This window comes from Antechinus flavipes, chromosome 3 (genome assembly GCF_016432865.1).
Source record: "Antechinus flavipes isolate AdamAnt ecotype Samford, QLD, Australia chromosome 3, AdamAnt_v2, whole genome shotgun sequence".
NCBI classification, from domain to species: Eukaryota; Metazoa; Chordata; class Mammalia; order Dasyuromorphia; family Dasyuridae; genus Antechinus; species Antechinus flavipes.
Window position 1 is genome coordinate 616,454,982 of NC_067400.1, and position 14,238 is coordinate 616,469,219.

A 14,238-nucleotide genomic window follows, 5' to 3' on the forward strand; every position below is an offset into this window, starting at 1 on the left:
CCCCGCCCGGCTTGGCTCCGAGACAACCCCGACAGCCCCCTCTCAGTGCGTCCTGCCCGGTGCTCTGCAGGCGCCCTCTCCGGCTGACCCCTCGGACCGCCCCCTCTGGTCTCCGGGCCCCTCGGGCCTCCAGCCTTATCCCGGCACCTCCTGTGCTCCTCTCCTAGTATATCCCGTTCTCATCTTCCCCTTCTGACCTCTGACTGCAGCCCCTTCTGACCTCTCCCGTTATCCCCCCGTTTTCCCCTGCAGCCCCCTCTGACCTCCCCCATTATCCCCCCGTTTTCCCTTGCAGCCCCTTCTGACCTCCCCCGTTATCCCCCCGTTTGCTCCAGCAGCCCCTTCTGACCTCTCCCGTTATCCCCCCGTTTTCCCCTGCAGCCCCTTCTGACCTCTCCCGTTATCCCCCCGTTTTCCCCTGCAGCCCCTTCTGACCTCTCCCGTTATCCCCTCGTTTTCCCCTGCAGCCCCTTCTGACCTCCCCCGTTATCCCCCCCCGTTTTCCTCTGCAGCCCCTTCTGACCTCCCCGTTCCCCCCTGGTTTTCCCACCACAGCCCCCTCTCCGCTTCGCTTCTGGTCACTACTCCAGCCTGCCGACTTCTGACTCACCTTCCCCATCCCTCTTCTGTCCTCCTCAAGTCTCCTGTCCCAGGTTTCCCTCTAGCCCCTTCTCCGCCCTCTCTTGCCAAAGGGTCCCTTTCCATCTCCCTCGGCGTCCCTCCGACCTCCCCCTCCTGGTCTCCGAGCTCCCCGTACCCTATTCCATCCTCAGCGCTCTCCTCCCTCCATCACCCCTCTTCTCTCTGGTCTCCCGTCTCCCTCCTCCCTCCCCCTCCCCTGCCTCTCCCCCTCCCCCCAATCCCCCTCCCATCCCTTCCCCCTCCCCCCACCATGAAGATGATGGCCGCCGGCGCGGCGGCGCACGGCCTGTTCTCCGCTCCGGCCCCACAGCAGCAGCCGCCACCGCCACCGCAGCAGCCACCGCCCGCATCTCACGGCACCTCCATGGAGTCCGAGGCCCCGGACTCCCGCAAGCGGCCCCTGGAGACGCCCCCCGAGGTCGTCAGCACCAAACGCAGCAACACGGGAGGTGAGAAGTGGTGCAGCTCCCCCCCCCACAAGCATCCCCCGATTCTCCTTCAGCATCCCCCCAGTTCCCCTGATCCTCTGACCCTGGAGCCTTTCCTGCAGGTGCCCGGGCCCCCCCCCGGAGCCCCCCTCCCGTACGGCCCCAATAATGGGGTCTCCCCTCCCCCTCCTGGCACAAAGGGGGAGCGGTGGGGGCGGGGGAAGAGAGAATTCCACAATCGCGGGAGGGGGGGACGTTCTAGTGTTCCCCACCTCCCGGGCGCTTTGTCTGAGGACTGATGTAAGAGAATGAGCAGGGGTGGCGGTGGGAATGGCCCCGGTGTGAGGGGGGAGGGGGCATCTGTGTGAAGCTGTGATTGTGTGTGATTGTGTGCTCGGCTCCCTCTCCCGAGCCATCCATTTAGTGTGTCTCGGGTGTGCGTGAATGTGTGTGCGTGTGTCCTTGTGGGGTGGGTGGGTGGGTGCGATTGTGTGTCCTTGATGGGGGGGAGGGTGTCGGACTGCCCTTGGATGGGTGTGCTCGGGTCTCCGGCACCGGCACCCCTCCCACCCCGGGCCGCATTTGTGGCTGTGTCTTTCCGGCCCTTGGTTCCATATTCTCTCCCAATCTGAGGGAGCTATTCATAGAAGGATCTGTCCGTGGTGTCTGGGCCTGTGTGTGCATATGCCCAAAGGGGAGGGGATGCGCCTGCGATAGGGAGGGTCTCCCGGTGGGCTTCTGGGGGCCAGCGCGGAGAGGGAGGGAGAGGGGGAGAGGCGATGGGGGGCTCTGCCGGAGGGTGCAGCTCGCAGACCGAGGAGACAAGCGATTGTGTGTATGTGTGACATGGGAGCTAGTGACTGGGTGATGGGGGTGTGGTTGTGTGTGTGTGACAGGAGGCAGTGTGACTGTGCTGAGTGTGACTGACAGGTGTGTATAGCTGTGCGACACTAGGGGATGTTCACCGATGGGGGGAGGGAGGGTTGTGAGCAGCAGGGGAGGTGGGTGACCCCGGAGGGGCTATGCAGGTGATTGGGCAATGGGGGTGTGGTTGTGTGTGTGTGAGAGAGAGAGACATGGAAGAGAGTGACTGATGAGGGAGACTGACAGGTGTGTGGGGGCTTGGATGTGACACAGGAGGCTGTGTAGGTGTAGCAGGAGCTGGATGAGTGACTAGGAGGGAGAATTATTGTCCCTCACCGGGAAGGGACGGGGAGATTCAGTGTCACCTGCAGAAGCTCTTATGGCCAGGGGATCCTAGGAGGTTCAGCCTCTAGTCCTCGGCCTCAGGAGAGTAGAGACCCCTGGGCTTTTCCCCCGGGTCACCTTGACCAAGAACTCACCTTCTTCTGATTTGGGGTCCCTCGGGCCCCACGTCGGGGCTGAATTCTGGGGCCAGAAGGGGGGAAGGGAGAAGAACTTTCACCCCATGCCCGTAACCTGCTCTGGGAGGACTCCAACCTCCTTCCCAGCTACTAGAGACCTTTCAATAAATAAAATCCAGAAATGGCCTCTTCCCTCAAGCCCTTTACCTACAAAATATCAGAGGTGTTCCAATATGTCACAGCCAGGAGAGACCTTAGACACTCTCCAGGCCTGCCCCTTTATTTTACAGAAAAGGAAACCGAGCCCAGAAAGGGGAAGGGGCTTGTTCACCGGGACCCAGTGAGTCTCACAATAGGCAAAGCTTTCCCAGTTTAGGAAGAGGAGACAGACGGAGGCCGAGAAGCTAGGGATTCTGCACCACACACCCCTTTCTCCAGTCTCCCTCTCCTTCCAGTTTCTACAACAGAGGATGAGAGGAAAGGGAAGTTTGGGGGAGGGGGAGGGGATTTCCTGTGGTTCTTCCTGCTCCCAGCCCGGCTCAGGCTGTGGGGAATGGCTCTCCCTCCCTTCTTCCCTCTGCCTTACTCTTATTCTCTGCTCCTTACCTGGGATCCAGGAGAAGCGGGACTAAGAACCGGAACCCAGTCGCTCCCCACTCTGAGGAGGAGCCCCCAGAGAAGTGGGGGAGATGGCTCTCGCTCCCCATCCCCATGTTCCCATTCCTTTTCTGTTTCTTCAGAAAGGAAAAAACCTTAGCTTAGAAATTGGGAAATGTGGCTTCTAGCCCAGATTCATACTGTGTGACCTTGGGTAACTCCCTCCCCCCCCCAACCTCAGTTTCCCTGTCTGTAAACTGAGGTGGTTGGAAAGGATATTCCAACTTTAGAGTGTTGAGATTCCAAGATTTTAAGATTTTGATTCTGTAACTTCAAGAAGCCAGGGTTTCATGATTTGGTAATAGCATTATCCCCATTGCCAACCCCACTGGACCGGACATTTGTGCCCCTATATTTATATTCTAAGGATTCAGTCACCTTTTCCAGAGTGGGGGAAGTGAGTTGCTGCCCAAGAGTTTTTGTTAAGAATCCCTTCACTCTTGGGGACCGTTCTTCCCCAGGTGGGAGCAAGGACATGGACCCCAGTGCCTGACCACAGGAAAAAAACAGACCATCCACTGCATGGAGGGGATGCAGGACTTAGGACGAAACAGAACCTGGGTGGGTGTAGATCTTAGCCCTTGGCACTGTGGAAAGGGGACCCAGAGAAGAATCTTGAGAAGGGAAACCATTTGGTTCAGAAACTGGGGGTGGGGAGGAAGAGATGCCCATGGCCCCTTGATTAATCTTTGCGAGTGGGGTAGACTTCCCAAATCAAGGAAGGAACAAGTTCCTCTGGACTCATCTCAGGTGTGCTGTATTACTTGAAGCTCTATTTTCTCCCTCTCTGGGCACAATAGGTAGACATCTATGGAATTAGGCAGCAGGAATTAGGGGGTGGCGTAGAGTTAGCACAAGGGAGTCACAGAACCCCAGATTGTCAAGATCCCAACATTATCCCAACATTAATCGGAGAGGGAAAAAGAAGCATTTGCTCAAAGTCCTGCAGAAAGTAGAATCCAGAGGGGGGTCTCTTCATATTCTTGAACTTTCCCAAAGTCTATGGAGAAAGGAAGAGCTGAGGAAATGGGACCTTTGGGGGAACTAAGGAGACTTACCTAGAGAAAAAGGGAAAACAGAGGAAGTCCCTCTAGATCAAAGAAGAAGGGAATATAGACCAGACAGATGAGGGAGTTGCTACAAGAGCAAGGGAGGGAAGACTCCAAGGAGAATTTTCTAATAGATGGGAAACAAATCAAAACCCATCCCCAGCCAAACACCCCCCCAAAAAATAGCCCCTCTCCCTTCTCCCAGCCTTCAGCTGGTCAAATCTGAAATAATGGGTGGACCACTATAGGGGGGAGGTAAAAGGTAATAGCAGCTGGCAAGAGTGCTGTAGGCCTGGGGAGAAAATAGAATTTTCTAAGTCAAGTGTCATGGAATCTTAAGGCTCAAGGCTTTGAGACACTCTTAGACAGTCTTAGGACCTCCGAGGAGTGGAGAGGAGGAGGGACCCCAGGGGCTAATTGTTTAATTGGTTTAATAGACTAAGGTTGATGAGTTTAAGAGGCTTGACTTGAGCCTCCCTGGGTCAAGCCCTCAGTCTAGCACCCCGGGAAGCTCCCTGTAGAGCCCTATCCCATCCAAGGCCCAAACCCCTTCTCGGCCCTCCAAAGTTGCCTCTTCCGGTGCCAAAATTGAGATTTGGGGTGTGAGTGCCTAAAGTGGGCAGCCACTGGTGAGAACCAATCCATCAACAAGTAGTTAAGAAATAGATCCCTGCTATGTGCCGGGTTCTGGGAATACAAATGCAAGAGAGAAAAAGTGCTTGCCTCCAAGGAGTTTCTATTCTATTGTGGGTGGGAAAAACTACTTGTTCGCAGATATTAGGTTCAAAATATACACAATATTAATAGGCCCATATTTGGGACCCCGGAAGTTGTGATCTGTGGGTTGTATGGGGCAGGGAATGGGTTTTACAGAGTTGGGGGGGAGCTGTCAGAGAGAGGCTGACTCCTGGGGTGGTGTTGGGGGAATTGGAGGGCATGTAGCTCACAGAGCTGGAGGGGAGGGAGTTTAGATCATGAAAAGAGTGGAAAGAGGTGGGATCTTAGAGCATCGATGCCCTGTGTTAAGGCTGGCAGAGGAGGGACCCGTCCTGTGGACCTTTGTGAGAACCGGGTCCTAGTGGAGACCTATGGGAAGGAGAGGGGTCATTTCCCATCGGGGACTTGAGGGAGGCAGCTCTCAGAGGTCCATGGGGGAGGCTGGGCCCTTGGGGAGCCCCATCCTGGGGGGGTTGGGGATCGGGCCTTGAGAAAACTCCTGACTGAGCCCCCTCTCCTCATTCCACCCACCTGCTCCAGAGGAGGGTGAATATTTCCTAAAGGTGCTCATCCCCAGCTATGCTGCGGGCTCCATCATTGGCAAAGGAGGCCAAACCATCGTGCAGCTGCAGAAGGAGACGGGGGCTACCATCAAGCTCTCCAAATCCAAGGACTTCTACCCCGGTGAGAACCCCACCCCCACTCCTAGACCCCAGTGGGCTTTCCTTTAAGGGACAGGTGCTTCTGCCCCACCCCCTCCACTCTCACCCCACCCCAGGGAGAGAGGGAAGCAGATGGGTCCAGAGGACCCCTCCCCCCTCCTCCCAGGACAATGGAGCTGCTGCATATTCATGAGTCATTTGCATGGGGGCAGCAGCTGGGTCAGGCCCTGACCCTGCACCTGCCCCCCTGGGGGAGCCCAGAAGTAAGGGGGGAAAGCAGGCTGTTTGCCCAGTCATGCTGAAAGGTCTCACCTCTCAGGGGATCCCTTCTCATCTCCACATTTTCCCCCCTCTATCCTCTCCCATCTACCTTCCACTCATCCCGCGTCCTGCTCCCCATCACCTCCTTCATCCCTTGCTCTTTCCCCTCCTCATGTGTCTCTCCCTCCATCTCCTCAGTGTGGTTCTCCCTCCATTCTGCCTCTGTCATGTACCAACCGTATGACCTTGGATAAATCTACTAACTTCCCGGGCCACATTTTCCTCCTCTATAAAATGAAGCATTCGGAACCTCGAGGTTCCTTCCAGCTCAAATCTAGACTCCCTTTTCTCCGCCATGGAACCCTTGGGCAGTTTGAGAAAAACTCTGGAACCTTTTTCAGAATGTTCCTTAATGTGGGAAATGAAATACGTCCGTTACAAAGCTGACAAATTATACTGAAATATTTCAAAGTATTTGAAAAACAAATTCATGGATCCCTCTGGAATCTATCCAAGGAGGTTGTAGAGTCCAGGTGAAGAACCCTGTTCTTCTGTATCTTGTTCTCCCTTCTCTCAGCCTCCCCCCTTTTCTTCCTCTTCCCCACTGAAAACTTCTTCTCCTCCTGGATGGCTCTCCCTCACTGGATCTCTTTTATTTTTCTTTTGCTCTCTTTCAAACACTCCCACTTCCACCACGCTCTGGAAGTCATATTCTTTGCTCTCCTTTCTCCTCCCTCCATCCCTCTTTTCTCTCTTCCTCGCATCTAACCCCCTTCTCTTCTGCCGTTCCACTCTCTCTGAATGGATCTGTCCCCCAACACATGTCAGAACTCAAGCTGACTCTGTCTACACTCTCCCACCATCACTCTTTCCTCTCTTTCATTGTCCCCACCTCTGTACCGTCAATATCTCGTTGCCTTTTGCATCTTCTGGTCCCTTGGCTCTGGGTACCAGAAGACATCACCTCAGACTTCCTGGATTGGTTTCATCCACTCCCATAAACCCTGATTTCTAATATCTGATTCCATGTACGTGTGTGAATGGAGGAGGGGAAGATGTAGCCACTTGTAATCCCAGACTGTCCCACCTCGCAAAACAATCCCAGAATCGGGGTGGGGTGGGGGGATTTGTGTTCCACAAGACCAGGCCTTCTCCTTTCCCATTAACCAGATCCCTGACCATCCATATTCCTAGGCAGAAGCCAGAGCAGCCACCCCACAAACATCTTGGAGATCTGGGGAATCACCGGGAGACTAAGTGGGCTAGCCTCCTGCTTCCGGGAATCGGGACTGGGCTGGTAGAAAAGCAGTCAGTTCTGCACTACACTACACCCCCTACACTAGGGCAGCAAAGTATTCTGGGAAAATCCCTAGCTTTGGTTCCCACCATCACCAGCACCAATTACCCATGTGCCCTTCATGTTACTCTGTCAAGCCTTGGTCTAATTGAGAAAGTCCTAGACTTAGAGACAGGAATATCTGAGCTTAAACCTGTCTCAGACACTCTCTCAGAGACCTTAGGCAAGTCAGTTTCCTCATCAATAAAATGAGGATGATAATAGAACCTACCCCTACACACACACAAATTAAATATACCCATGCAGGACGTATATATTATGCTATGTGTTACATATACTGTCTCATAATGTAGAGTATATTCTATGTCTGTGTGTGTGAATATAACAGGCTCTGCAAACTTAAAGTGCTATCATAAACAATTCTTATTATGATTATTGTCTGGTAAAGAGCAGGAATGTGCTGGTCACTTCGATTTTAATTGTCAAGGTTGCTCCAAAAAATGAGTTGGTAGGGGTGGCCAGGTAGCACAGTGGATAGAACACTGCTGTGGAATCGGGAAGATCTGAATTCAAATTCTACCTCAGACCCTTCCTAGCTGTGTGACCCTGGACAAGTCACTTAATCCTAATTGCCTCAAAAAAAAAAAAAAAAAAGACAAAGAAAAATACAAAATGAGTTAGTATTATTCTACCCCTTTATTGTGAAGTGAGGAGGTTGAACAGGAGGAACTCTGAGGGCTCTTTCAGCTGGAAATCTATGTATAGACGGGTCAGTCGCTGACCGGCTGTTCAACCGAGGCAAGCCCCTTCCCTCTTTGAGACTCAGTTTCCCTATCTCTGAAGACACTGGAGACAATAGTATTTACGCCCGGAAGGCAGCAGGTCGGAGCAGATAAGAGAACCAGGTTTGGGTCCGGGAAGACCCGGTTTCTGCCACCTACAGCCTGGCCCTGGGCCCCTGCCCGTTCGGAAGGTGACTCCCGGAGTCTCTATAAACTGCAGAGGAGGCGCCGACGGGCTTTGTGAGAAAGAGAATCTCCTCGCCCGGCAGGTCCCTGTCTCCATGAAACCTCAAGTCAGGGACCTGTCCCGCCATCTTATAGAGGGGAAGATAGACAAATGGATGGATAGACAGACAGATGGATGGACAAGCAGACAGACGGGCGGGCAGGCAGATGAATGGATGGACAGATTAGGATAGGACAGATATAGAGACATAAATATATATGTATGTATATATATACCCATGAGTACTATTATATGTATAATACATATATGGTGAGTATCTCTATTTACTTATGCATACACACATTTATATACCATCCCCCACACACATCCCATCGATTTATACACAGGGCCATCAGAAGGAAGTTACTTACCCAGGAACCTGATGGCACCACGTAAATGAGCGCAATGATTATTCTTATTTTATTGTCAGCATTATTAGTGCTAGGGAAACACAGACCCCCCAGGCCTCTTGGAATTGCCTCCACGGCGAGCACCTCGCACCCAGAGCTCCCCACCCGAGAACATCCCAGGTCACGCTCGAACCCAGAGCCCGCTCCTCCCTTGGCCCCACTCCTCCGCCCCGCTGCCCTTCCTCACCAGAGCATGCAACGTGCTTCTTCCGTGTCCCCATCCCCCCCTCGCGGCCACACAAGCCCCAGGGTCACCCAGATCCACGGGTACCGAATAAAATGATGGCACCAGAAACCTCCAGCTAAAAGGGACCGCAGCCTCAACGGCCCAAGGGCCTCATTTCATGGAGAGGAGATTGAGCCCCAGGGAAAAGGGACTTGGCTAAAGCCACACTGATAATGTGTGCGAGGGTTTGACCTCGTGGCCTTTGACCTGGGGCCCGCTGCTCTTTGCACTCTGGGGAAATCAAAGCTGGAGAGTGGAAGGGCTTTCCCAAGATCACAAGGGGTCGGGGTCAGAGCTGAGACCAGACTCCAGCATCCTGCCTGCAACCTTAGACATTTTCAAGCATTTTCTTTATCCTTCTCGGTTCCTGTCTCTCTTTCATGGTTTCCTTCTGCATGTATGTCTGTGTGTCCGTGTGTATCTGTGTAGTGTGTGTGTAGTATGTTGGATGTGTGTCATGCGTGTTTAAATGTTTATTGTGTGTACAGTGATTGTGCCGTGTGTTGTGTGTATATTGTGCCATGTATGTGTGCGCTGTGCGGAGACATTGAAGCAGCCTTTTCATGTGTATATGTATGTTTATACACGTGTGTGTGTGTGTGTGTGTGTGTGTGTGTGTGAGTGTGTGTGTGAGATCTGTCTCCCAGCCCAGGACGACTAAGCCCGACCGCAGGAGCTGGAGGGGACTCCGGAGGTCACCCAGATGCGCCCCCGTGCCCCTCCACGCCCCTCCCCAGCTTCCCTGGTTCCCACAGGGCCGAAGCCCGCCCCACACCCTTTCCTATTTACGCCCTTTACAACCCGCCAGGCCCGGGGCCGGCAGGCTCAGCCCTGACTCACGCTTGGCTCGGGCTCCACTATTGTTCTGGGGGAGGGACACAGGCCCCGGCACGGAGGGCCTGGGGGAGAAACACATCCAGGAACACCCTGGGCAGGACACCTAGTCACCCAGTGGCCCCTTCACAGAGCCGGCGTCCCCCCTTCTTCCCCAGAGACGTAGTAGTGACCGCCTTGTGCCCGGGACACGGAGAGCCAGGCTCTCTGCCCCCCGGCCCAGCCAGGACTCTGCCCTTCTGGCTCTACCTCCAGCCCAGCGCCTTTGCGGCCTCTCTGTCTCTGCGTTGCCAGAGACACCGTCTCCCGCTAGGTGTGTGTGTAGCTGTGTCCAGGGCCCACCCAAAAGCAGAATTGGGGAGTCATTCGTACTCGGGGGAGTCGCACCCCCTCCCCAGGATATCCCGTGTTTTGTCCCCACCCCCTCTTCCCTGTCTCCCCTCATCTCTTGTTTAAATCCTACATTCTGCGGCCAAACGTCCCTCCACTCGACTCGCCATCTCCACCCCCCCCAAACAAAGCCTAGCCCTTTCCCCACTCAATCCAAAGCTTCTCAGTCTGATGGTACGCTGCTGCTTTAAGGGGTTGCCACAGCAACAGCCCTCCTTCCCCTTCCTCAGTCCAGCTCTGGCGATAAGGGGGTTCCAGTTGCTCGGGCAACCAGCCTCAGCCACCAGGAGGGAAGGAGGGGGCAGTGTTACCCAGGCAACCAGGGGAGCTAGGAATCATCGCAGGAGCTAGCCATAGAGGCCCCCTCCTCCCATGATCTCCAAACACTTAGACCTTTCATTGTCCCCTCCCCCCCATTCACTGGGGCAGGGTGAGGGAGACTTCAAAAGGAAATTTTTTAAAATCCTTGGTGAATGGGGAGGGGGCGTGGGGGGGGATAGAGAACCAGGTATCTCCCCTTCCCTGCAGTTCTAGCTCGAGATCTCAAAGCACCCAAGAGGCCTGGGGATTGCCTGCAGATAGGAGGAAAAGGTGCTGATAGATTTCTCTTTCTGTTCCTCCTCCCTCCCACCCTTGGCGGCCTCAGGGACCACAGAGAGGGTGTGCCTGGTGCAGGGGACTGCAGAGGCCCTGAATGCCGTCCACAGCTTCATCGCAGAGAAGGTCCGAGAAATCCCCCAGGCAATGGCCAAGCCTGAGGTGGCCAGCATCCTGCAGCCACAGACCACTATGAACCCTGACAGGGCCAAGCAGGTAAAAACTGGGCCCCGCTGCCCCCCCAGTCGTGGGAGGGAACACGTGGCCCTGCCCTCCTGAAATTCTGAAGGGAGGAGACAGGTCCGGCTCCCTCTCCCGAAAGGAAGGTGGGGGTGGGGCCGGGGGTCAGTCCGGGAAGGCTTCCAGGAGAAGACCAGCCTGGCAAAATGCCACCGAGGGACCACAGAGAAGGGATTTGTTCGGGTCCCCGTGGGCTCTCGGCCCCCCTGCCCTCCCCCTCTCGCATCTCCCTTCCTCTTCCCTCCACCTCATCCCATTGTCCCCCTGGACCACCTGCCTCCCACTTCCTCTCCCCATAGGAAGCAGGGCCCCGAGGCGCCTCCCCTTCACCTCCTCCCCACTGTCACCCGCCCCTTCTTCCCCTTTACAATTTTTCCCCCTTTCCACTCTTTCCATGGAAGGGAGGCGGGGGGAGGGAGTGTCGGCCATCTTGAAGAAGGAAGAATTATATTGGAGGAGGAAAAGGAAGGAGGGAGGGATGGGGGCCAATGAGATGCCCTGCCCCCGTCACCATAGCAACAAGGGAAGCTGTCGGGAGGGGCAGAGCATCCTTCTTCCCTATTTGCTCATCGCCCCACCTCTTCGGGAACCCAGCTGGTTGCCACAACAACTGTCAACTAGCTCGGGCTGCGGGGAGGCGGGGCCGGGGAGAGGAGGGACAGAGAAGAAGGGAAGGGACTAGGCTGCCGGGGAGGGCGCCCCTCCACAGACCGAGTTCTGCCCTGATTGGGGGGGGCGGCTTGGGGAGTTCACAACGGCCACCGAGGCTCAGCGGGGTGTTCACGTGTTCAGTCCCAGGGTTAAATCGCCCCCTTCCTCAAAGTAAGCCGTGCCCAGGGGCTGAGGAGCAGAGAGGGAGAGAGGGAGCGCGCCGGTGGGCTCTGTCCCTGGTGCTGAACCCTCCTTCCTTGCAAAGTAGTCGGAACCGGGGAGGCGCCGGGGAGCAGGCTTTATCCTTCCTCTTCACTTCCCCTCGGGACTTCCTTTTCCTCCCCCCAGAAGACAAGAGCTTTGAGATCATCCTCAGAGCAGAAGGGTCAGATGGCGGGCCGGTGGAGGGAAAACGGCCATGGCTGAGCCCTCCTGGTGGGAAGGGCCCCGGGCTAGGAGGATCTAGGTGACCTCTCTCCACCCGGGCATCGGTTTCCCCCGCTGTAAGACGGGGAGGGAGATACCGGATGGTCTTTAAGGCCCCTCTCCCCGTGTTCTCAGAGCCCTCGCCGTTCTCTTCCACGGTTCTAAGGTTGGGGGTTGGGGGGAAGTCCCGGAGGCGTCCCACCGATTCCTTAACTCCGGTCTCCCCTCTTTCCCCACCCCCAGGCTAAGCTGATAGTCCCCAACAGCACAGCCGGCCTGATCATTGGCAAAGGGGGTGCGACGGTGAAGGCGGTCATGGAGCAGTCCGGCGCTTGGGTCCAGCTGTCCCAGAAGCCCGAGGGCATCAACCTGCAGGAGCGAGTGGTGACGGTGAGCGGGGAGCCCGAGCAGGTGCACAAGGCCGTGGCCGCCATCGTCCAGAAGGTGCAGGAGGACCCGCAGAGCAGCAGCTGCCTGAACATCAGCTATGCCAACGTGGCGGGGCCTGTGGCCAACTCCAACCCCACGGGCTCCCCCTACGCCAGCCCGGCTGATGTCCTCCCGGCAGCCGCTGCCGCCGCCTCTGCCGCCGCCGCCGCCTCCGGCCTCCTGGGCCCGGCCGGCCTGGCGGGCGTGGGTGCCTTTCCTGCCGCCCTGCCGGCCTTTTCAGGGACTGACCTGCTGGCCATCAGTACGGCCCTCAACACACTGGCCAGCTACGGCTACAGCGCCAACTCACTGGGCTTGGGCCTCGGCTCGGCCGCGGCCTCCGGGGTCCTCGCGGCCGTCGCGGCTGGGGCCAACCCGGCTGCCGCCGCCGCCGCCAACCTCCTAGCCTCCTACGCGGGCGAGGCTGCCGCCGGGCCGGCCGCCGGCGCCGCCCCGCCCCCGCCCCCTCCGCCCCCCGGAGCGCTGGGCTCCTTCGCCTTGGCGGCGGCCGCCAATGGCTACCTGGGAGCCGCAGGGGGTGGGGGTGGAGGGGGGGGCGGGGCAGGAGCCGGGGGGTTCCTGGCAGCCGAGAAGCTGGCGGCGGAGAGCGCCAAGGAGCTGGTGGAAATTGCGGTGCCGGAGAACCTCGTGGGGGCCATCCTGGGCAAGGGGGGGAAGACGCTGGTAGAGTACCAGGAGCTGACAGGTGCCCGCATCCAGATCTCTAAGAAAGGGGAGTTCCTGCCCGGCACGCGGAACCGGCGGGTGACCATTACAGGCAGTCCCGCAGCCACGCAGGCCGCACAGTATCTCATAAGCCAGAGGGTCACCTATGAGCAGGGGGTCCGTGCCACGAACCCCCAAAAAGTGGGATAAAGGGGGGTGGGGAGCAATGGCTCCCAACCCTCCCCACCCATCTCCCCCCCACCCCCTGACGCCGTCCCTCTTTCCCCATCCTGGTTTGGTTCGGGTGTCGGGCAAGGGGCTCGCTTAAATCCACCCCACCTTTGAGTGGCTGGATTGGAGTTGGGGATAGGAGGTGCTCCCCATGCTCCTCCCTCCCAGTTTGACGCACCTCCCTGTGCTTAGCTGGATGCCCAACTCCTCCAGGGCAGCTGGGAGACTGGGGGCCCCAGTCTGTGTGATATCTGTATATATTTTGTTGATTTTAATAGAAAACACGGCATTATTTTTCTCTTTCTTTCCCTCCTTTTATTTTTCTTATTTTTTTTTAAATAAGGGACTTTTTTTTTTTTGGTTGGTCGGTCAGTTTTTGTTTTCAGAGGTAAAATGGGAGGGGAGATGTTGCACCTTCTTACTTCAACCCACTCAACCCCAACCCTGATGCATCTCCAATCAGAATGAGGGAGATTTGAGGGGTTGGGGACAGGATCCTGGTTGGCTTGGCTTGACCTGGGTTGCAGTGGAGGTTGAGGTTCCTGTCCACCCCCTCCTTCCAGGGTGTCCCCCCGCCCTCGATTCCCCTACTCAACTGGGGTCACAGGGGGTTCGTTTTATAACATGGTCAAGTTGGTTTAATGGGGAAGGGCTTTTGGCATCGGGGAAGCTCCAAGTCTGCTAGGTCAGGATGAGCTACTCAGTTCTGAGGAAAGAGGATTGGATTTGAAGTCAGAGGATCTGGCACTTACTAGCTATGAGACCTTTCTCTAAGGTCACTCCTGGCTTTAAATCCCATGATCCTACACTCTGGAACTCAGAGCCCTAAAAAGGAGGTAGGGGGCAACTTCTTGTGCTCTTGGGGGGAGGGCTTTTCCTTGAGGCCCAATGAGGGTCCTATCTAGGACATCATGCATGGGGGAAGTCTTCCCTGATGGTGAGGTGGGGGAGTCCTTGTATTATTCCAGGCTCACTTCCTCAGAAGTACCTGAACGGGTCAGACTCCCTAACAACAAATCCCAACTGTCCCCACCTTTTGACAGGGGCCCCAGAGACCCCACGAGATCCTGAGGAGGACAGGGCCGCTTCCCC

General features: G+C 56.4%; 1 protein-coding gene across 1 annotated transcript; it reads left to right on the forward strand.

Moving 5' to 3' along the window:
- The first annotated feature begins 332 nt into the window (after window positions 1-332).
- NOVA2 (NOVA alternative splicing regulator 2) lies at window positions 333-13,449 on the forward strand. Its single transcript, XM_051989342.1, has 4 exons — window positions 333-1,091; window positions 5,359-5,502; window positions 10,553-10,719; window positions 12,064-13,449. Exons 1-4 carry the CDS (start codon window positions 893-895, stop codon window positions 13,123-13,125), a joined length of 1,572 nt encoding a protein of 523 aa, XP_051845302.1. The 5' UTR covers window positions 333-892; the 3' UTR covers window positions 13,126-13,449.
- Window positions 13,450-14,238: the final 789 nt, after the last annotated feature.

Excerpts from the sequence above, each read along its gene's own strand:
- NOVA2 (XM_051989342.1), top strand. The coding sequence starts at position 893 with ATGAAGATGATGGCCGCCGGCGCGGCGGCGCACGGCCTGTTCTCCGCT. Across the intron at positions 1,092-5,358 it reads CAAACGCAGCAACACGGGAG|AGGAGGGTGAATATTTCCTA; the intron begins GTGAGAAGTGGT and ends CACCTGCTCCAG. Across the intron at positions 5,503-10,552 it reads ATCCAAGGACTTCTACCCCG|GGACCACAGAGAGGGTGTGC; the intron begins GTGAGAACCCCA and ends TGGCGGCCTCAG.